The sequence below is a fragment of the Amblyomma maculatum genome, chromosome 8 (genome assembly GCF_055883805.1).
Source record: "Amblyomma maculatum isolate TAMU_Amacu chromosome 8, ASM5588380v1, whole genome shotgun sequence".
NCBI lineage: Eukaryota > Metazoa > Arthropoda > Arachnida > Ixodida > Ixodidae > Amblyomma > Amblyomma maculatum.
This window is the reverse complement of record NC_139351.1, coordinates 102,286,533-102,308,962: the sequence shown is the minus strand read 5'-3', so window position 1 is coordinate 102,308,962 and position 22,430 is coordinate 102,286,533. Positions and strand designations below refer to the sequence as shown.

General features: G+C 45.6%; 1 protein-coding gene across 1 annotated transcript in view; it reads right to left on the bottom strand.

Moving 5' to 3' along the window:
- Positions 1-22,430, bottom strand: part of LOC146182034 (lactadherin-like) — a 63,608-nt gene that overhangs the window by 13,904 nt on the left and 27,274 nt on the right. Inside the window, exons 6-9 of the mRNA XM_084575885.1 lie at positions 17,656-17,816; positions 14,492-14,647; positions 10,636-10,780; positions 3,349-3,396 (exon numbers count right to left, since the gene is read on the bottom strand). Of these exons, the coding sequence (XP_084432011.1) occupies positions 3,349-3,396; positions 10,636-10,780; positions 14,492-14,647; positions 17,656-17,816 (510 nt within the window). The remainder of the gene's footprint in view (positions 1-3,348; positions 3,397-10,635; positions 10,781-14,491; positions 14,648-17,655; positions 17,817-22,430) is intronic.

The following is a 22,430-nucleotide window of genomic DNA, read 5'->3' as shown; positions in this document are numbered from 1 at the left end:
AACTTTGTCGAATTTAGCGACTGCAGCTCGTGTTCATTACAGGCAGCAAACAATAAGTTTTCTCTAACATCCGAGTTAGTGATACTGATCTTGGGCTTTAGTTTTCTTTGTAAGAGGCGATCGATTATGAGAAACGATGACAACGATCAAAAATAAATATTTACGTTCGGAAACTTCGACCATGTGCTGGCGGACGGATATAATATCGTAGAGTGTAGGCCAGCCGCCATATATTTTTACATCCTATGTCATCTACCTTCTACATGTATTAAGATACAAGCCAGAATATTTGTACTTTTTTGAAGTCTTCCTGAAACTCTAGCTTTTACAGATAGTGAAAAGAAAATTAACGCTTCAACAGTGGAGAGAAGCAAAATATGGCGTGAAATATAAACAGAAAGATGGCACGAAGATCAATGAAATAAGAAAAGTACAACTTAAAACACAAGCGAGGCCAGTTTCGTATGAAAAGTACCTTGAATAAAACTAGGAGTAAAATAAAAGACGCAGGTTGAAGTAAAAAAAAAAAAAAGAGCTTCCTTTAAATTTTCCAGGTAAAGTGACGCCTGCTTAAGCTTACATTCAAAGGTTATATCATTAAAATCTACCCCCAATAGCGTCTCGTCAGGGCATCGAGGTGTGCTCGAAAGTGGTTCGTCTGTGGAGTGGAGGGGCTGGAAAAGCTATAACTGTCACTCACTCGTTGCCCTGAGAGACGGCCAGAAGTCTGGGAGATTTTTTAACCTTGCTTTTTATTCTTTCGTTTTACCCTCTACCAGCCAGCCCCCACATGTGGCCACGCCTTCCGTGTTCTTATGTTTTCAGAGCGGCTAGTCTCGCAACTGAGGTCGTATCTGCGATGTTTGTGGACTGCATAAATACAGGGATCAACGACGTGCACTGTGTAGGGGTCGAAGTCAATCCCGTTTAATGGAAGGCCACGGCATGGGTTAGAATTGGCAAATAGGTTAGAAAGGAAATGTTGCAAGGAAGATATTGCGAAAGAACGGAGTATTTCGAGCACGCGGGCATGACAGGGCGAGACTTATAAAAAAATAGAATGCGGGTTAATTCGCTTAGAAGGCGGGCAGCCACGTCCGAATGTCGCTAAATATGGGAAACTATTTTTGCATTGCTAATAAAACATATTGTGGAAAACAAAGTGTCGAATATTTAAGCGGACCTAATGAAACAAGAAGAGTTCCTTCTTTGGGGACGTTATTAGAAAGTATACTTTCTGCAAAAGTTTGCTTTTTGATTATAAAAAATATAAAAAGCAAACAAAAAGGCTGCAAACAGAAGCTAAAAAAGGAAAAGCTTCCCGATGTTCCAAGGAAACTTTTTCGTGTATCTATATGCGAAATTATGAGAAGCCGAAATATCTGCAGAGTTCCCAGTTGATGTGAAACAGTTTTACAAAAAAAAAATAAAAAAGCTAGCGCGAACGTGGCGACCATTGCTCATGTGCACTGTAAGGGAGTAATAGCTCCACCACTTCCCTTTCTTATAGACTCCCCTCCCCCCCTCTCTCTCTCTGTCTTTCTATCCATACCCATACACTCCCCCCCCCCCCAAACACACACACACATACACAAGCTCGCGCGCGTACGCACTGCATATTGTCTCCACAAAAGGTTCAGTAGAGTGTGCTTTTCCACAGAAACACTACTGATGCAGTGAAGCACGCTTCTGGTTTACGAGGTATCGCTTTCAAAGCACACCATAGGACAATTCAGAGCATCATTTTAACGATACCGACGTTACTTTCAACGAAACGAAGCTTTAAGAAAGTAAAAAAATAAAAACGCAAGTGTCGTCTTCTCCGGGCGATTTCGCATGCCAGTAAATGCAGGCATCGAGTTTTATTTACTCCGATCTCACAGGCTAGGCTACACAGCCCAAAAGCGGTGATCATGTTACACGGTGTAGACGTCACATGTTTTAATCAACCAGTGGGAAGATAGCATTTCCATGCAGGTTTCGAAAAAATAAATGCATCCTCTTTTACCAGACAGGAATCAGTATACCTAGAGACAGGTAAAAATCTATTTATTACTGCGAAAAGCAATGGGATAGACGTGCCCTGCATCCGTCTTGGCTCAAAGAACACGTGGCCACTTCGATCGAACCAGCGGACAACGGTGGTACGTAGCGTATGCTGCAAAGACCAAACGAACTCTTTTCGTGAGTGTCTGTGCTTAAAGCATCCAGCATTTTCCCCATATGTTAAGTCAGTTTCCCACGTTTCAGACAGTCTAAATAACGTAAGTTCTCGGCCCTAGCAGGACGAGGATCAAATGTTAAATACGTGGAATTTGCAGGTGCACTTACCGTCATGTACAGAAACCCCGACGACACCTGATTTGGTTCATATCATCATAAATTCCGGGGAAACGCAAACTTAAGCAGGAAGTCGTTTATGGAAGTAACCTTTTGCATATCACAGGGCTGCACTGCAATATACCCGCATATCATCCTCCGAGACAATAGTAATTATCTGCAAGTTATTATCGAAAACGTACCCCTTTGGTCTTAAAACGGTAAAGCGGAAAAATGCGCTAGTCTGTGAACCCAATTTTCCCAATTGCAAAACCTTGGTCAAACATAAATGCAAATAACAAGCATGATTATCGAGAAGGCAATAGATAATGCAGGGACTCCATGCGTAAGCGCACCATGCAGTCTCTGATCGAGAGGGATAGAGAAAAAGAGAGAGAGAGCTAGAATTCATTGACGTGCAAAGGTAAATTGTGCCTGAGGATGCCTGAGGGTCCATATCGTATTCGATGTCGCTTATATTTGTAATGCTATTGTATTTTATTTACTCTGAAACGTTCCTTGAATAAAAGCTGGAAATTCAGAGCTTGTCGCCTCGTTCCTGTCTGTGTGCTCTCCTGGTGCGCTGCTTCATAATTATTTACAGACCGAACGATAAGACCATTCCTATTAATATGTTCACAACGGTCATTTGCAATCCGTCAGCTGCCTTAAAATTACGAGATATGCCCAAGAAAGCTGTACTTAAACGCATAACGGACAAATCCACATTGTTCTTTACTCATTTATTACATTAGGCGGGGCATGCATATTTGAGGAGAAGTGGCGTTCAACAGGTCAACAAAAGTAAGGTTCGGCCTCGTCAATTTACGCCTTCACCCAAAATTATTCGCCTATTCTGAGCAGTACACTTGCGCGCATGGATAATGATATAGCAGGATAATGTACTTGAGGTGAAATGACATGCATAACTGGTCGTGTGTACCCTCTGCTTCTTGCTTCTGAAACGAAGGACAATATTTTTTTCCTATCGAAATGGAAGTAGCAGAAAACAAAAGACCCTTTACTCACTGCATTCAGAGTCTTCTCGAACCCTTAAGAAACCAGGGCCGCAGTCTCCTGCGGAGAAAGTAAGAAAAAAAAATACAAAAATGCATACATAACATCGAAACGTTATTTAGAAATTGCACTGGTAATCACATCTGCAATATAGGCAGAAGCAAAGTATCAAGTACCTAACATAACAAAAACAATTATTTAAAAAGCATTGTGTGTCCAATTCGCACAAAATCCGGCAACAGAGTCCATGTCAGGAAAATCACGAGCATGAATATGGCAGGTCAGGTGGAATTTGGCAGGTGACATGGCCGGACACTTATTGGTCAGCTATAGACTCAGTGACATAAAAAACAACGCAATGAAAGGTGTACAGTGTGTACAAACATTGTGCATAATCATTACCCAAACCCATAGTCATCATTTGTAGTCGTTAGACAACGTACCATGAATCAGCTTTATACAGAGTAACATAATGCATAATTGCTTTCACATTCTCACATAAAAGCAGCCTTAATCGTCTCTGCCGAATTTTAGGCGCGTTTTTTCCGGACAAGGAGTGACAGAGGTTCAAGTGATGTATATAGCTAGTACCAACAAGGCTCGTGGTACGGGCTGAAATTTCCAACCATTAGTGCAGACTCTAGACGAGACAGCCCTAGATAATGAAAAACAGCCCCAACATGAAATGAACGGGAATTATTTAATTTTTTGCACAGTTTATTGTGAACCTACAGGTTTCCTGGTGCTCAGGTCTAGCTTTAGGGCATCCATGGGCTCGATTCATTGAGAAAAGCAACTCGGAAAACTTCATCTCGTGTTAAACAACGCCCGAATGAACTTTTGATAATTATTTTGTTAAACTTCGTCGTCAATATCAACGCCAACCGTGGCAAGAAAGTTACCAATTATGTGCGATTTCTAAACAAATGGCTACCGAATATCGATCATTTCGTCATATGATACCCGTCCAACTGCAGAGAACCTACATATATTTCTCATTTTTCTCACGGCCTTCATGACTTGATTAAAGCGCTCGCTGCTTTCGCTGTAGCTCAGCTAACGTGAGGATGCAGTATCATTCCACTTTACAAATAGAAATAGGTAAATAAAGGAAAGCTCACTTTCACATACTTTAGGCATCACGGCACAGTGACGGCATGGCCATATTCACGGTGCAATATCATGTGAAAATAAAGATAAAGTTTGGAGTGAAGCTTCCGTTTTTGTTGCACCAAACATTTAAAAAAATGTGAACAAGACTACAAGGTACGAGTATAGGAAATGACTGTCTCCCAACTATTACGGCTGTTTTATCATATTCGAAGCTTGCGAAGGTTGACCTTTGCAATCTATACGAAGGCCGAGCGAAACACAGTATCACGCAACAGGTGATCACACTCTCAAAATAACCTAGCAGTTTAGAGAGGTCCGGTGGTCAGCGAACTTAAAAATGTGATGGAAGGAGTTCCACATCTATGCAATCACCACGAATAGTTATTTCCAGCTGGCTTTCAGCGAAGAAAGTCCTGCGCAGAAAATCGATGCCTCTGCTTGGACAGTAAGTGTGGTGGCGCCATCCCTTGGCAAGCTGGCGAAACAAATCCGGTATACCATAACCGGTATTTTTTGTGATGTCTAGCGCTTGTTGAGTCTCCGCCTACGCGAGCCAAAATCACATGTAGCAACAGTAGGGCATTTGTGATGCATTTTGCGCCAACCGAAGTTACTCGCTTCGCAATTTGTTCAAACACATAATGAATAATGGCCTACCACTCACAACACTGCGCTATCCACACTGTGGTCAGTGCCGGCACCCCTGGCATGTCAGCCTAATCTACTAACAGCAAACACCAGGGCAATAAAACGTACTCCTTCTTTGAAATATTTAGAATAAATAATCATAAACATGAATCAAAATTCAGCCAAGTTCCTCCATTTGAATAACACTATCCACATTAAGGAACGTTTTACTTCTTATGGGGAAAAAAAATAAAAAGAAAGGAAAGGCGCGTACGCAGTAAAATTATAATACCTGCTTTACAGGTTTAAAAATTTTCCTTTTTCTTAAATATAAATTTATTTAACAAAAGTTGGCCTTCACTGCACACTTTATTGTGCTGTGGTAGAGCGACCTTTACAAAGCAACTTAAGGTGTCGACGACGTTTGTTCAGCATCTCTTGCATCTTTTCTTCTTGTGATTAGCACTAATTCCCCCAATTTCCGATTTCACCGACGCTTGGTCAAAATATTTTCTTGAACTTGAAATCAAATTCGCAAAAGACAACCGGCAAAGACAAGAACAGGAATAGAAATACATGTATTGCCGCCGCATGCCGTTCTCTCAAGAATGAATACCATGTCGTTCAAGCAATCTCGGAGACTAATAAGTATACATTATGGTTAGACGTCTCAGTTGTGATGTAGCCTTCGCTTCGTACCTGCTAGCGCAATTTTAACCCATAAATAAGGTCAAAGAAAAGAGTCTAAGTGTTGGAAGCAAAATTAAACTTACAGTTGGCGGCGCGATAGGCGACCGGTTGTGTTACGGTGTATTTCGGTTTCGCCGCTTCGCGACTTTGCATCCCGGTTAGGCTCTCATTTTAGAGCGTTAGTTTTACAGCTCCCATTGGCGAAGATCACGTGTTATTCCTCAATGTGTAAACGATGTCGGTCGTTATGACAACGGTGCAAATACATTACATAGCAACAGCGCGTACCATGTGACCTCGGTTGTAAAGAAATTGTGAAAAAAAAAAAACAACCTTTCCGCGGCTGGGTTTCGAATACGTGCTAGAACCAACGGATCCGCTTTCCTAGCACATGCACGAATTATGGCTGAGGGTTCTTGTGTAAACATTGTATACTTTGAGTGCTATGCTACCACTGCAGCCAATCACGCCTCGTGCAAAACTACAAGACTCTCGCTCTGCGTAACAAACATCGCCACCTTCACCATGTTCCAACTGAAACACACTCTCTGGATGCGCAGTGAATATTGTCGTCTTAATAAAGTTCCATTTGCGGCGCTTCTTCATTCAACGTAGGTAAATACGCCATCTAAGCGAGTGCGGGCGAGACCGAGAGCGCAGTTTCGGGTAAGTCCACCAGGTGTCATGGCGCAGAGGAAGCCACTCTCGCTGAAGACAGACCGCAGCAGCGCCAGACATGTTCCCTAGACTATCGAAAAACAAGAAGCCAGACATGCCTGTTCCCGAGAAAGTTACCAAGCGCGGAATCGAGCCAAGAACGAAGCGGCAGCAGCGAGTGTGGCGCCGGCCGATGGCTAACACTCTTGACTTGTTTCAAAGATAGTTGAACCTGCGAAATTGTTTTACATGCCTCGGTTTTGGGAGCATCACAGGAAGTCCAAGTTCTAGGAAAAGTTCATGCCTCGACAAGCGCTTCTCTTGTCGGAAGCGAGAACTACGGCAAATGAAGCGAAATCTTCAACTAGCGGTGGCTTTAATTTAAGCCGCTCCCATCCCGCGTCAGCATTTCTGACTTGTATCATCAGTGAAAAAAATAAAAAAAATAAAAGCCTGTTCTATCTAGAGTCGAAATGTCTCAGCAATACTTAGGCGTTTTGCTGCCCAACAACGAATAAATGAAAAGGCTCGCTATCGCATTTCACGAAGACAGAAATTGTGATAGACCTGTATTCAGGGTCCATTTAGTGTGCCTAAGTGGACACAAAATTTTTATAGTGGGCTACTACTAAGGTAACCAATCAGCGACTTTGATGATCTTTGCATGAAGCCTGCTTGACCTTAAAAACCCGAGGTGGTGAAGTGTGGCAGTTCCTGGCCCTACGGGGCTGGGACGGTAGGTCAACGCCGCTTGCGGCGGGGGCCCTAGCCAGCCACCGAATTTTTGTCTGTTGTAGGCCTTCATTGCACCCGCCACCGCTTAGGCGGCAGACGACGGCTGTTGCGGCGCGCGTCTTTCTTTCCTTCTTCTCTTTCTTCTCTACTTTCTCCTGTCCGTACGAGGCAGCGGCTGTGCGCCCCGCCGGGGTGGTGCAGTGGTAAGACGCCCGACTACTGTGCCGGAGTACCCGGGTTCGAAGCCGACCTCGGCGGCTGCGTTTCGATGGAGGCGAAACGAAGAGGCGTCGTGTGCTGTGCGATGTCAGCGCACGTTAAAGATCCCCAGGTGGTCGAAATTACTCCGTAGCCCTCCACTACGGCTCCTCTTTCTCCCTTTCCACTTTCACTCCCATCTTCCTCCCTTCCCTTACGGCGCGGTTGCGGTGTCCACAGAAAAACAAGTGAGACAGTTACCGTGCCTTTCCCTTCCTATAAATCAATCAGTTCAGGTCTCACAGCTACAGAGCCAGTACCAGGCCCGTGAATTTTCTTTTCCTTCTTCCTACAGCCAAACAACAACAACCACCTTGAAAACCCAGCCTTGAACCGAAACTGAAGTGAAATTTGATGTGCTGGCGCATATGCATCGAATTCGGCCGAGCAATGCTAACTCGTCCGTGTTTTCTTTGGCCTCTGCATAAACTCGTTGTCCTCCAGCGAGTTAGAAACATCTGAAAGCGTATCCTCTTTAATGCCTGCCAGCCATGCGGATTCCTGCCCTCATGCGCAATGGCTGGATGTTGATACATGTCTTTCATACTGACGGCGCCACACGTTCGGCCGATATTTGTCTGCCGCTAATTTCAGCTGTGCTATAACCGTTCAATTATTACTGAAATTTTAGTACTTACAGAGCATGAATATACTTGGCTACCTGCGGTGCAGAAACTTCGGCAGAGGGGCGCTTTGGAATTGGCACTTACAACCGTAACGCTTTGAATATTTATAAACTCCTATAATTTATAAACTTACATATAATTTATAATTTATAAATATTTATAAACTCACCTATGGGGCTGAAACGTGGATGCTAACCAAGAGGGTTCTACTTAAGTTGAGGACAACCCAGAGGGCTATGGAACGAAAAATGGTAGGGGTAACATTAAGAGATATAGGAAGCGTGCAGAATGGGTCAGAGAAATAACTCAAGTTAACAATATTCTAGCGAAAATTAAGAAGAAATGAGCATGGGCAGGACATGTAGTGCGAAAAGAGGATAACCGATGGTCGCTTAGGGTAACAAACTGGATTCCAAGAGAAGGAAAGCGTAGCAGGGGGCGGCAGAAAGTTAGGTGGGCGGATGAGGTTAAGAAGTTCGCAGGGGTCAAGTGAATGCAGCTAGCACAGAACCGGGTTAATTGGATAAATATGGGAGAGGCCTTCGCCCTGCAGTTGATATAGTCAGGCTGATGAGGATGATGATGAAACTCCTTGGCTTTAAAGAAATGAATAGGAATCTTTTTTGGGTGGTAAAGGGAGTGGGATATATGTCGCCGTTGTCCGGGAATCAAGAAGATGTCGCTGCTGTCCGCGCTCTTGATAGAGAGCCCTTTGGTCCTGCAGATGGACGGGGCATCCTACCATCCTTGAACCTCGTTCGACAGCCTGTGTCGTCATCTGTCATTATTACGGTACAAATGCTCTGGAGCATCACGACTCGAAAGAATGCAAATGGCCTTGGTATGGGAATCTGAATGAACTGCATGCGTCCTCAAAGACAGGTCGAAGGGCACCGCAATATACTCACATTGGATTAAATGGTCCGTCTCACAGAACTGAAAAAACTTTCAGAAACATTACCTCAAACGTCCAAGAACCAAATACCTCGAATATCACGAAGAAACGCAGTCTCTACAGCTTGTTTTTAATAATGTAAAACGCGCATATTTTAAGAAGAAAATGTAGTTTCAGTTGAAGAGAAAAAGCATTAAGTTGTGAACCCGTCCTTGCTGAGGAGAGGACACCCGGCACGAGTGGGGAGACGTTTGGGACGAACAGGTTTAGTGGCTGCGTCTCGTAGTATTTTCCTGAATAGTAAGAATTATCTTTAGAGGAATAATACAAGACGTCCTGTGGCCTAGAGCGACTTTAATTCGGTGGCACCTGAAGAGAGGATTGGAAATGAGAAAGTGCATCAGAATGGTGCACAGGAAGAAGCTGCGGGGAAGGAAAGACGTAGTAAGCATTCCGGACAAGCATCTAAACCACAGCGGACACTTAGAAGACTGCAGGCAACGGACAGTGTCTAAATGGGAAAGAAAGTTCGGGATATTCAATCCTCCCGAAAATGGCGGCAAAAATAAGTTGAGAGTGATGGAGTCATGACATTATCATCATGATCATCATCAGCGTGACTATACCCACTGAAGGGCAAAGGCCTCTCCCATATTTCTCCAATTAACCCGGTTCTGTGCTAGCTGCATCCGCTTGACACCTGCGAACTTCTTAAGCTCATCCGCCCACCTAACTTTCTGCCGCCCCTGCTACGCTTTCCTTCTCTTGGAGTCCAGTTTGTTATCCCAAGAGACCATCGGTTATCCTCTCTTCGCACTACATGTCCTGCCCACGCCCATTTCTTCTTCTTAATTTCCACTAGAATGTCGATAACTTGAGTTATTTCTTTGATCCACTCTGCACGCTTCCTATCTCTTAATGTTACTCCTACCATTTTTCGTTCCATAGCCCTCTGGGTTGTCCTCAACTTAAGTAGAACTCTCTTGGTTAGCCTCCCCGCTTCAGCCCCATAGATGAGTACAGGCAAGATGCAACTGTTGTATACTTTCCTCTTGAGCGATACCGGTAAGCTGCTAGTCATAATCTGCAAGTGCTTGCCAAATGCGCTCCATCCCAGTCTTATTCTTCTTGTTATTTCCTTTTCATGGTCCGGATCTGCGGTTAGTACCTATCCTAAGTGTCTTAGTACCTATCCTAAGACATATTCGCCTACTACTTCCAGTATTTCGCTACCTAAATTAAACTGCTGTTCCTTCCCGAGGCTGTTGAACATTACCTTAGTCTTCTGCATATTGGTTTTTAAGCCTGCCTTTCTACTTTTCCTGTCTAGGTCACCAATCATTATTTGCAGTTCATCCTCCGAGTTGCTTAGCAAGACAATGCCATCAGCAAATCGCAGATTACTGAGGTATTCTCCATCTACCCTTATCTCTAACTGCTCCCATTCCAAGTCTCTGAATACTTCCTCTAAACAATTATTATTATTATTATTATTATTATTATTATTATTATTATTATTATTATTATTATTATTATTATTATTATTATTATTATTATTATTATTATTATTCATCTATAAGTTTCTCCGTCAACATACAACTTTGCAAGCGCAGCTAACGGTGAAACAATAGCGGGGAAGCGCTTTCACTTAACTATGCACCAACGTGATGAGATGTTCAGAAGGGGTGTTCCGCTTACCCCTGTGCGGGCACCCGATGACGGCGGCCCTGAGCGCGATTCTCCTCTTCCACGAAGTGGGTTGGAAGCGCACGAAGCGTGCCACGAACGGCTGGTTCAGGTAGTGGCGCCTCTCCGTGTCACGGTCCATGTTGCCCCCGAACACCTGTGAGAGCACGAACCAACAAAAAAGAGCTGCTCGAGCAAGATATTTCTTCGCCTGGCCACTTTGATGCAAAAAGGAGCATACATTGAAAGAATCATGCTCTGTTTTACGCGATAGCATATAGAGTTTGTTCTGTGGAAAAAACATTGGCGTCGCCGTAACCCAGAATAATAAAAAAAAAATGTGTCGGAAAAAAACTTGTGGCACCGGCCAACGGCTGCCACTGGAACTCTATCGAGAGCTGTTACGTTCATGTCGAACTTCATGTCCGAGTCTGGCGCCCTCAACCTCACCTAAACCACCCCCTTCCCCTCTCAGCATCAAGTCCTCCTTATGAATAAAGATTTATGACGATGATGATGACGATGACGTTATTGCCAAGACAAATGATGCCTCCGAATTCTAGTAATTTTAAAACTGGCTCTGCAGTGCAAACTACGCGTCTCAATTCGGAAGCACTCCAGGGGGCCCCTATCGGGTCATTTATATGCAGAGCTTAAGGGTCTCCTTAATTTTGAAGTGAAAAGAAGTTTACTAGGCTCTTCTGTAGCTTGGTCGGCATACGTTTCATATGGCCTTGAACGTGCCTAGCGGCGACCGGCCTCCCCGCCGCCCGCTTCTAATCGAACGTGCGGCACGCGGAGCCGGCGCTCGCTTCTCGTCCTGCTGATTCGCTTCTTCTCCTACATCTCACACTGCTTCTTTTAGAGCGCAGCTCTTTGGCGTCCGTTCCTGGGTTCCGCGTCGGCTTCGTCGTCGGCCTCGTAACCAGCTCCGCCCCCCTTTTATCCCCCAAGCGCTAGCAGCGACCGACTGATACCGCTGGATGCCGCTGACGCCGCTAGAGAGTCAAGATAACGTGACTGCATAGAACACCGTCGCCGCCATGCAGAAAGAGGAGGGGAGGGTCCCCCCCCCCCCCCCCCCCCTGTTCCTGTGTGGCGGATAGGGTGCTCTTCAGTTGCCGACACGCCGGTTATTTCACGTAGGCCCCGGCACGTCGACGAATACGTGACCACCTTCCCACGGCTAGACCTGGTTCTTGGCGCTGCGGAAGCGAGGGTATCATATTGTTTGCGTCGGCATCGGCGGCGTTGTCCCTGAAACCAACTCCGCAGCTGGGGTTGACTCACTATCGGCGTAAGCAGCATCAGTCAGTCGCTGCTATCTCTTCCCTCCTCCCTTTATCGCGTTGTCCGCTTGCTGCGCGCGCTTCTGCCCCCATCGTTTGCCGCTGGGTGTACACGCCGCTCCCCTCCCCCCTCTTCTTGCGAGTCTCCGGTTGTCAAAGCGCCGGCTCGAACTTAATTCCTTTCTTCGCTCCTCCTCCAATGCAACCCCTGTGCGGTGACAACAGAGCGGCGGGAGTCGCTATCTACTTGCGCACAGGTCTCTCTGCAATACCAGTCGAAATGTTTGGCACGTCACATGAAGTTGGCGAACTGTGCGCCGCAAAGTTGCCCAACGGCTTGCTGGTAGTAGCTGCCTACTTCGCCCCTACGGCACTCACGAAAGACGTCGTGCACTTCCTGCAACTCGCATTAACCGTCCATCGATCCACACCGATGTTAGTAGTGGGGGACTTTAATGTTGACATAAAGACAAACAGGAATTTCTTCACACTTATGCGGGCGAACATACCGTTCTTCTCGCTCGTAACGCGTCCCACGGCTGTGACAACCTCGCGAGGCACTATTATAGATCTCGTCTTTGAGAATCAAGCATTGGTGTACCAAGTCGAACATATATCAGTCTATTTCTCCGACCACAAAGCTTCCTTCATGACTGTCAACAACTGTTAGTGGAGTCTTTGTTAAAGGAATACGTGTGAAAAATAAAAAAAAAAATTCTGTGATAGCGCATACATGTGTTGCTCGATTTCTTTGCCTCAATCTATCGAAAAGGTGAAACAGCTTATTTGCTGCGCTCAAATTTCGCATTAGGAAGTAACGTAATCGTCGGTAATTTTTTTTTTTCACACACCTGAAAAATTGTATTCGTACCGATACATATCTCCACAAGTATATAGCATTGTCCGACACAGTACCTCCCAGCTTTCCACTCCCCTCCCTTCCGCCACTGCTGCTCATCTGGCTCGCCCTCTTCAAAATGCCCCCGACAAGTTCCTGTTGTCTAAAATGGCAAGAATAGTTTAATCAAGGATGGAGTCCCGATACATAGCGTTAGCAATGACTATAATTAACCGCCGTTACCGTCCGGAGTGGCAGTTGTAAACGATGCCGGTTAATAACTGCGCATAACTTCTCCCTTCAAGATGCTCTCGACAGCTTTGTGTTGTTTAGCCCCGGCAGTGGGAGGAGTTGCGCTCTTTCGCTTGTCTGATTATGTTTAACCATTCCTTAACTTGCTTTTTTTTTTTTTCAATTTAGTTTTTAAACATCAAACGGATGCGAGACAGGTCACCGGGAGGTAGAAAAAAAGGATCTAGGGGAGCAACCTACGGCAGACATTATATAGCGCAGTCGAACAGTAGAATAATAAAATATATAGACTGGGCTTTACGTGATGGGAACGCAAGTGAATGGTAGAAACAGCATTATGCGGTGAGCAACCCTCACCGGTGTGGCACGCTGCATCTCCCAATTTCCAACGAGATTTTGTACGACTTCAGGCGATTTCAATAAGACGTACTATACCTTCAGCGGATACGAGCGTCTAAAAGCGGCATTTTATTTAAAATAAAAATTTATTTTGACTGCGTGAGCAACGTTGATCCTTCCTCTCTCAGAAAAAAAAAATATATATTCAGAGTCAGATATGATTGGAAAATCGATAAATGAATCATGATTAAATTCCTCGCATCGGCTGGTGCCCATTCTACCCATTTTCTAGCGGTGGTGGGTCAGTTCACATCGTCACTTAATAAAGCTTGTGCACTCTGCTAAGATGTCACCAATATCAAGCTCTTCCATCGGATCTTTTTGCCACTTCCCATCGAGTCTTTCTCAAAATTTACTGTGGCCCCCAACATGGCTTCCACGCTCAACTTTGATGTAACAATCTCAGTCCCATCAGAATTGCATTTGTTATGCATAAACGTTGAAGTGTGTATAATGCAACGATAAGTTTTAACGCAATAAATATTATTTTCAAGAATAAAAATATGCTTAATAAGCAGCAAACAGCTATTGAAAACGATGCGCCAGATAAAAATTGTCTCAAAATGGTGCATGCTAAGGGGATGACGTTAATTTTTTCACTTAGTTGCACACAGTGGGCCGTTAGAGAAGAAAAAAATCATTTGAACTATGTCATGCCTACTGTTATGTACGGCAGGTGCACAAGCATGCGCTGCTTTTCGCGTATGTAAGAAATTTAGGACCTGAAAACGTCGAGCTACATTAGAACAAAAAACGAACTCGAATATGGAGGCTCTTTAAGTGGTGCAATTATCAGTCATCAAACTTCATATTAAGAAACAATGTTTCGAGGAGCAAGTCTCTAAGCATGGCTCGTATAAAGTCCGATGGCTTTGGCACGGCAGGCTACTGCTCCCAAAATATAGCATACTACGGCTTCATCCTACTTGAGACGACTTCTGTACGGCATATTGCAGCTTCTGTACGGCTTCGTGCGGCTTGAGGGGACTTGAGTCTCACATACTACAGCTCACAGCAGATGCTTCTTAAAAAATTGTGTCGGATTTTTAACAAACAACGAGATGAACAGAAGAGTGGAAGGCGGACCGGCCTTGGGGTCCAGGTGGTTGTCGTCCTTGTAGTGGTGCCAGCGGAGGCTGTCGTTGGAGTAGGAGAGCAGGTACGCCGTGGTCCAGTGCTTGCGCCGGGCATCACCGCGGCCCCGGGTTGCCACACCCGTCACGCGAGTGGCGGGTCCCAGGTCCACCTGCGACGCCAGAGGGTAAAACATAAATTAACCCTCGAAACCAGGAACAAGAGCGTCTACGATGATATACCCTATATGCCTCAATTGAAGGTGGTAATTAACCAACCTTTTAGATACCATGAAGTATCTCAGCTCCGTGAAACCAACTCAGGGCTGTGAAGAGTCGTACGACCGAGTCTTCAATACATAGTTTTTTTTTCACGAAAACTAATTAATAAAAGCAATTAGAAAAATTTTAGATTTTGCTTAAGGAATAAATAAACAATGTAGAAGTTGTCAATCGTTTTGAAATGCAGCAAGCTTGCTTAAAATTTCCGCCAGGGTACCATATAGGTGCACTGGCTTTTTGTGTCCAGTTTAAAAGATAACTCGCACAATACAAAAGCTTCCACGTGACAACGGCGCATAATCAGTGTCCCAGGACTTGTCATCGAAAGCAAAACAAATACCTCTTTTTCCAGAAGTTGTGCGTGCGCACTGAGCGACAGATATGTGCCAGTAGCCGTCACGTGGTATCATCCTCTTAAAGGTCTACGGTGCACCCTCCGGCCGGAACTATGTTCTTCCCCGATGACTGTGAGGTTTTGCCCACGGAACGCAAGGCTGCGGACACTTTTTTTTTTTTTTTTTTTGAGTAAACAGTCGCACAGTTAAAGACCCCGAAATCAAACGTTTCCCCCGTGTTTCTCTCTTTCCGTTGACTCGTAGAGGTCTTTCACTTTCCTCTCCAACCGTCTAGCCTCCGCAAGCCAAATTCATTTTTACTCCTCCGGGTTCGGCGTGTTGTCTGCAGGAGCAGGGACTCCACGTGCGCGACAGCAAAATAAGCGAGAGAAAATTAAGCGAGCGTTGCAAGCGGTAATTAGTGGTCTCCGCCCACTCTCCACCCGTCCGTCAGAGACGGACCAGTGGATGCTGTCTTGGGTATTGACGTCAGCGTCGAGGATCGGCGGCCAGAGTAGAGCACGGAATATGGCTTTTGAAGGCGAGCGTGAGAGAGTTTTGATTACTATTTTTGCTGCTTTCTGGCACGCAAATATTGTAGTACTTGTAGAGACTATCAGCGATACTTCATCAGTGTTCGGCTTGATTTTTTGTCAGTGCCATACCCTAGATAGTGGCCTTTAAGGCCAATAAATAAAACAGCATAATGACAACTTGGTCCTAATTCTTCAATCAAGTGTTTTTTTTCTAACATGACCTACAACTTCTCGCCTGACAGCTTAATACAGGAGCTAATATATATATATATATAGCTCATCACTCATTGCTAATAATTGTATAGGAGAAAAAGGCACAGCAGTCTAGTCAACGAGACAATCAACCTTCCTCAGTTGGTTTTAGTGAGCTACTGTATCCCGTCCTTTTAAACACTTGCTTAACATTACTTCAGGCATCTGGCACAGCATCCATCGCCTTATTTTCATCTTCAATGTCCCTGAGGCATAAAGACAATGAAATAAACATTCCATATACGTAGGTCCTAAAGTTGTGCTGCACTAAACGGTTCCAGGCAAAAATAGTCTATTTTAAGCGCTACGTTTGCATGCGCGCGTTGTGTGTGTGTGTTTAAAGAGACCTGAAATATGTATTATTGTTGCTGCTGATTTGTACATTATACGCCGCTATTTCCTAAGCCTAAAATACGCAAAAGTAAGGACACAGACGTAAATTAGTTGCAGTGTTGTGTTCAAAAGAACAGCACACAGCATGCGAATGAACGCTTTCTTAGTCATTGAAGAACAGAATTTGATAATTGGTGTTACTAAAGAGCCGTATTACAATGAGCTTGTCCGTGTTCCCGCGTTTTCACCTCAGGACACGGAGAAGTTGTGATTGCGCATGTAAATAAGTATGCGAACGTCTCGCGATAAAACTCCAGCTGGTCAGCGAAAATCCAGCAGTCTCCTTTGTCCGAGCATTTCTTTCGCTCATTTTATGCGAAGCATATTAACCTAGGTTTCGGGTCTTGGCGCGACGCCCGGCGGTGGCCACCATTGACCCTGAAGTGGGGTCACGTGACATGACGTCACGTGATGACGTCACACCGGCTGCAGATGGGGCCTCATATCGTGCCGTCGGTCGCCTCCCGGCGGTGGCCACCATTAGAGAGATTTAGCATACCGTGATCCGCGATCCGCCACCGTGGCCCTCTACCGTTCGTGGGCGGGGCGCACAAGCTGATTGGTTCCGATGCGGCAGGTCTGTGTGCCAACATCCAGTATGTGGCGCCATCTATCGGCGCCAAGGGGATCTGAGCATGCGCAGTGGAACGCGCGGTGGCGGATCACGGTAGCGGATCGCGGATCACGGTGGGCTAAATCTCTCTATTGACCTTGAAGTGAGATCACATGATGTGACGTCACGTGATGACGTCACACCGGCTGCAGATGGGGCCTCATATCGCGCCGTCGGACGTCGCCCGGCGGAGGCCTCCACGCTTCGGTTCGCGCCGTCGCGCGGCGCCACCATCGCTGCATCACGTGATATGTGACGTCACGCCAGGGATGAAGCGGCGCGCGCCCGCCGTCGCGTCAGTCTCTGTGCCCGCAACCGCGCCAGCGTCTTTGCGCCGGGCGTGTATGCGTAAGTGACGTGCAAACCAAGAGTCATGCATTTACGGACCATAAGAGTGTGTTTGTCGGGCTGCAAAGAATAAAGTACGACGATTAACCTAAAACCACGTCTCCGTTATTTAGCCCCATCCACACTGAGGCAGCTGCTTAACATGCTTCGCATCCACTGGGCTTAACCTTAATAAGCCTCCAATTTTTTTCATCCCTCCTTTAATGTTGCAGGCTCTTTGAGGGAACGTGGGGTGTATCATTGCAGAGACAAGCCCTGGACGCAAGGCGACATACGGAGTGAACAGAACGCAACATCCTTCACCTCGCTTTGCCCATGTATCTACAATGGGACAACTTTCCCAACTGGATAGGCACTGTATACCACATATGCCAAAGAAAAATGAACGGCACCGAGAGGAGTGAAATCGTCTCTGTGCATACCTGAAGCCACTGGTTGCCATTGTTCCTGAGCGCGCACCAGCCGCCCCTGGCGAAGAGCTGAGCTTCGTCGGGGCTGCATGAGCCCTGCTGGGGGTGCCAAGGCCGCCAGCTGGACGCCGTCAGCCGCGCCACGGGCGGCACAGAGATGATTTCGTTGCACTCTGCGCCAACCGAAAATAAATCGTTGGTTATTGAAATCTAGACGGACACTTAAGCTACGCCTTAAATGTATGATGCAATAGCATCACGCGCAGCCCTTTGAAAAGCTTGTGCATTGAGAAATAGACGTAGACGCAAAGCTCACGCTAGGATGATGTTTCCAAGTGCAGGTAGGTTGTACCGAAGGAATCCCATTAATAATTAAATGTGCAGCTGGTACATCGACCGTACTGATGCTCCCCAAGACTTCCCCCAAAGACTGCGAGGACGTGAGCAGTCGCTGTCAGTCTCTTTTCATGAATGAAATATGGGGAGTTCACTTAAAATATCGGTCGATAATCACTCCTAGAAAGCGACGGATGCTTCTGTAGGGTATTGATATGCCATTTACACGTACGGTATAATGAGACATCTTCAATGCAAATGCAACGAGCTAGTACTTTTGGGTTGAAATCTGCAGACCTTGTAGGTGAAGGTACGACACAACCTTTCCCCTTTTGAAGAGTCGCTCGAACTTGCGGGCCCGTAACTCCTGATGTGCAGATACAGGTGTCGTCTTCACAAATTGAGAGTTGCGCCGACTGTGATTTCATGCCGATAAGCCCTGGGGGCATGAAAACGCTCGCCGCACTTTGTTTGCGCCCATCTTCGTGTTCGAGATGCTGGTGTGCTGTCTTCCGTCTAATGCGTGGCCTTTCCCGGATCACCGGCCCTCGACCCCTGCCTTCACAGTGCCTGTAGCCGAACCCTGGAACCCGCCCTGGGTGGCATCGCCTTCAATAGCCCGGCCACGAATCCAGCGTAAGTTGACAATTCGACTGGAAACATATTGCATCCCCAACGTCACCCGTCACAAGACCTGAGAGCACGCTACATAAACCGGGCCGAAGCGGCCCACCACTTGGAGCATGACACCACTCGCACCACGTTTACGCCCATCTTCGTGTTCCAGATGCTGGTGTGCTGTCTTCCGTCTAGTGCGTGGCCTTTCCCGGATCACCGACCCTTGACTCCTGCCTTTACCGTGCTGAAACAACCTGTTTGCGAAACTTTCATGCCTCGGGATTCCCAAGAATCTAATAAACTGGATAGAGCATTTCATCAAAGGACGCTTACAGTTCACATCTGCGAATGACTTTCAATCACCAATGACAGATGTGGCGTCGGGTGTCCCTCAGGGGGCTAGCCTATCGCCATTACTTTTCTTAATATATGTAAACTACTTGCCTTCTAACATTATTTGTAAATTGCGACTCTTTGCAGATGACTGTGTTATTTATAATACGATTCATAGCCAAGCTGATAATGCAGACTTACAACAGGACTTCGCAGGATGGTGCGAAAAATGGCAGATTCCTTTAAACCTTACAAGGTGCAAATCATTGTCTTTCACCCAGAAACACACATTGATCCACCACACTTACAGCATTTCATCAGTCCCTACTAATGTAGCACAATCCTACAAATATCTTGGTGTGCATCTGACATCGTCACTTTTATGGGTTACTCACATTCAATCAATTTGCTCCGACGCTTTATGCTCACTTGGTTACCTGCGACGTAATCTGAAATCTGAATCTCCTGAAATAATACAATTAGCGCACGAAACATTTGTAGGCCCAAAGTTAGAGTATGCATTATCCATCTGGCATCCATGGAAATCCTATCTCACCATCGAATTGGATTCAATCCAAAATCGTGCAGGTCGGTTCATCACTTCATGTTACACACGAAAATCTAGTGTCACGTACCTCCAGCAGTCCCTTCGTCTCTCAACACTCGATTCACGCCATGGCATCGCCCGCTATGTTTATTTCACACATTTTATCGCAATTTAAAATCACGCCACTATTTGATAGCTGCCCCACTAAGAACTTCCTCCCGGCTCAGCCACAATAACCCGATAGCACGTATAAGCGGCCACATGTCTGCTAATAACAGGTTATGCTTTCCTAATGCAATAGTACTCTGGAGCTCGCTGATTAAGGACATCGCTTCATACACTGATCGTAAAACATTCCGCGAAAAATTAAAAGCTTATCAGACTTAGATCGACTGATTTATGCATTAATTTAATCCTTATTTTACTTACTTTATAGGGCTGTATAATCATCTGCTAAACATTTATATGAATACCGTAATTATCACGTGTGTTGCACTTTGTAGTTCCTTTTTTTTTTTTACTGAGTGCTTTATTTCCATTTTTCCCGACATTTCCAAAACTATATGGCCCCCATCCTCCCCCCCCCTCCCCCCTTATGTAATGCTTTCGGGTCCTTAAGGAATCAATAAACGAAACGTAGTGAAACGAATTGTAAGATTGAGAAGCATTGGGCTTAGTAATCCACTCGGTGGGACTCCACGGGAAGGGAAATGTGATGTTGGACCCTTCTCAGTCAGCACAAAGAGATCTGCTGGATAAATAACTCCGTATCCAGCCGGATACGCAACCGCCAATTTCGACATCTACCAGAGCGTCCAAAATAGTCTGGTCAGTGACGTCATATGCGCCTTCGATATCCAGGAATAACGACGCCGGTAAACGCTTCAAAAGTTGTTGACGCTGTTCAGATGATACCAGGTTCACCACGTTGTCAATTGGAGAGCGTCCATGTCGAAACCCTCAATACGTGTAAGCAGTATTCTTTCCAGTACTTTGCCGACGCAGCAAGCCAGTGCAATTAGACGGTATAATTTCGAGTCCAGTGGCGATTTGCCTGGTTTCAGGAGCGAAACTAAACGACTGCACTTCCACTCGTCTGGAACTGCACCGTCCCTCCATGATTTTTTGTAATATTTCAAAAAAACGCGTCTAGCTTCTTGTCTAAGGTTTGCAAGCGCAGAATATGTTACACCGTCGGGATATGCCGATGATGACCGTCTGCAACAAGCCAGCACAGCGTCGTTCTTCCACGGAGAAGGGAAGGTCCATTCGTGAATCTTAAGAAGCAGGAATATCGTTGAAATGCAGCGTTGCCGTTGGGGTCGATTGGCCTGCTACCCTAGAGCAGAAATCTTCAGCTACCTCGACCTCACCCCATCTGGAAGAGTGCGAGAGATATGAATGGGTGGAGCTGTTGAGAGGATGTTCGAAGGCCACGAACGACATTCCAGATGCGTGATAAAGCTACCGTGAATGAAGAGTTTCACAGAATGGCCTCCTACACTTTGCCTGGAGGGTTTACAAATTCTACGCTGATTTTTCTTTTGCGTGCGCCTGGCATCTCTGAGTTCGATGCGCGACTTTGTGCGTCGGTATCTATCTATCTATTATATATATATATATATATATATATAGTCGCAGTGGTCGCAGGGGCTGTAATTCCATATCAAACTCTGTGTATAGTTAGGCACTAGGGTGAATAAAGACGTCGCGTTTACCATGACTTCCTTAATTTTGTCTTCAAAATATGCGAAGAGGCCTGCTATGCAAACATCTTTCGTAACTGCTTGAAAGAAGGTTGACCAATCGACGCGGCGCATACATGTGTCGCTTCGGTGCGGTTCTATTTCTGCAACCGGACTCAGGACAGCTGCTGTAAGTCGCCCCTCAAATGTAGGTCGGGATACCGTCATTAAGATACTGAAGGTCAAGGTCAGAGGCTAATGACACAAGATTTCTTCCCTTATGTCTAATTGGAACGCCTTCCCACATGATGTGGTGAGAGGTAAAGTCTATGATAATCCAATAGACAGGTGTAACAGCCATCAAGTGGCTCAATCATGTGGAGTCAAACCACACACACACACAACACGTCATATATATATATATATATATATATATATATATATATATATATATATATATCTCTGTTCGTTGCGACTATGGCGTCATCTCAAGCGGCGAAAAAAAATGATCAAAAGCGCCGCAACCTGTACAAGCGCCACCAGTTCGCCAGGCGGAGTTTCGTCGTCTAGAGCAAAGCACGCGATTTTTTTTTGTGTGTGTTTTTTTCTCGAAACGTTTTTCACAAGGCATAAGTTGAGAAAGAGGGAATGGGATGCAGGAGATAGAAAGTTAAAAGAAGGAGTGAAGTCCAGTTGCGCTTAGGTATTCGCAGAGGTTGGCGGTGTAGCGATTGTCCATGGTCCATTTCTCATAATCACAATGCAAGCCTGTCTCAGCAGCCGAGTATAACATGGCGGCCTGACTGCTTGCATCACTCGACTGGTAGAGGCACTTCCTCTGGGCGGCCGCTGCCGACACACCGGGTTCCAAAGGAGGCCCATGAGCCTCCAGAATTGCATCGCCGTGTGAAATAGGGAGCGGCGCCTCCCAGGTTATATCACTAAATATACAAAACAAAAAGAGAGAAAAGGACGTGAAGGCAGCGTTAAAGAACAACTTCTTCGTCTTCCCTGGAATGGTGATGTCTGTGTTGAGTGAGCTGGTTAACAAACAAAAAATGAAATGCAGCACAGCCGTAGTTTCCGCAGCGGCTTTCAATGTTATTTTACTGGCATAGTTAGTAATGAACCATTGTATTTCTAACGCTGAATAAGAAATAAAGAAACAAGCTGCAGTCCAATACAGTGATGTTGCGTGTTGGGTTCATGCATTTGTTTTTAGGTATATTCTTTCCTTTCTTGATATAAATGTGCAAGGCACTGTTGCC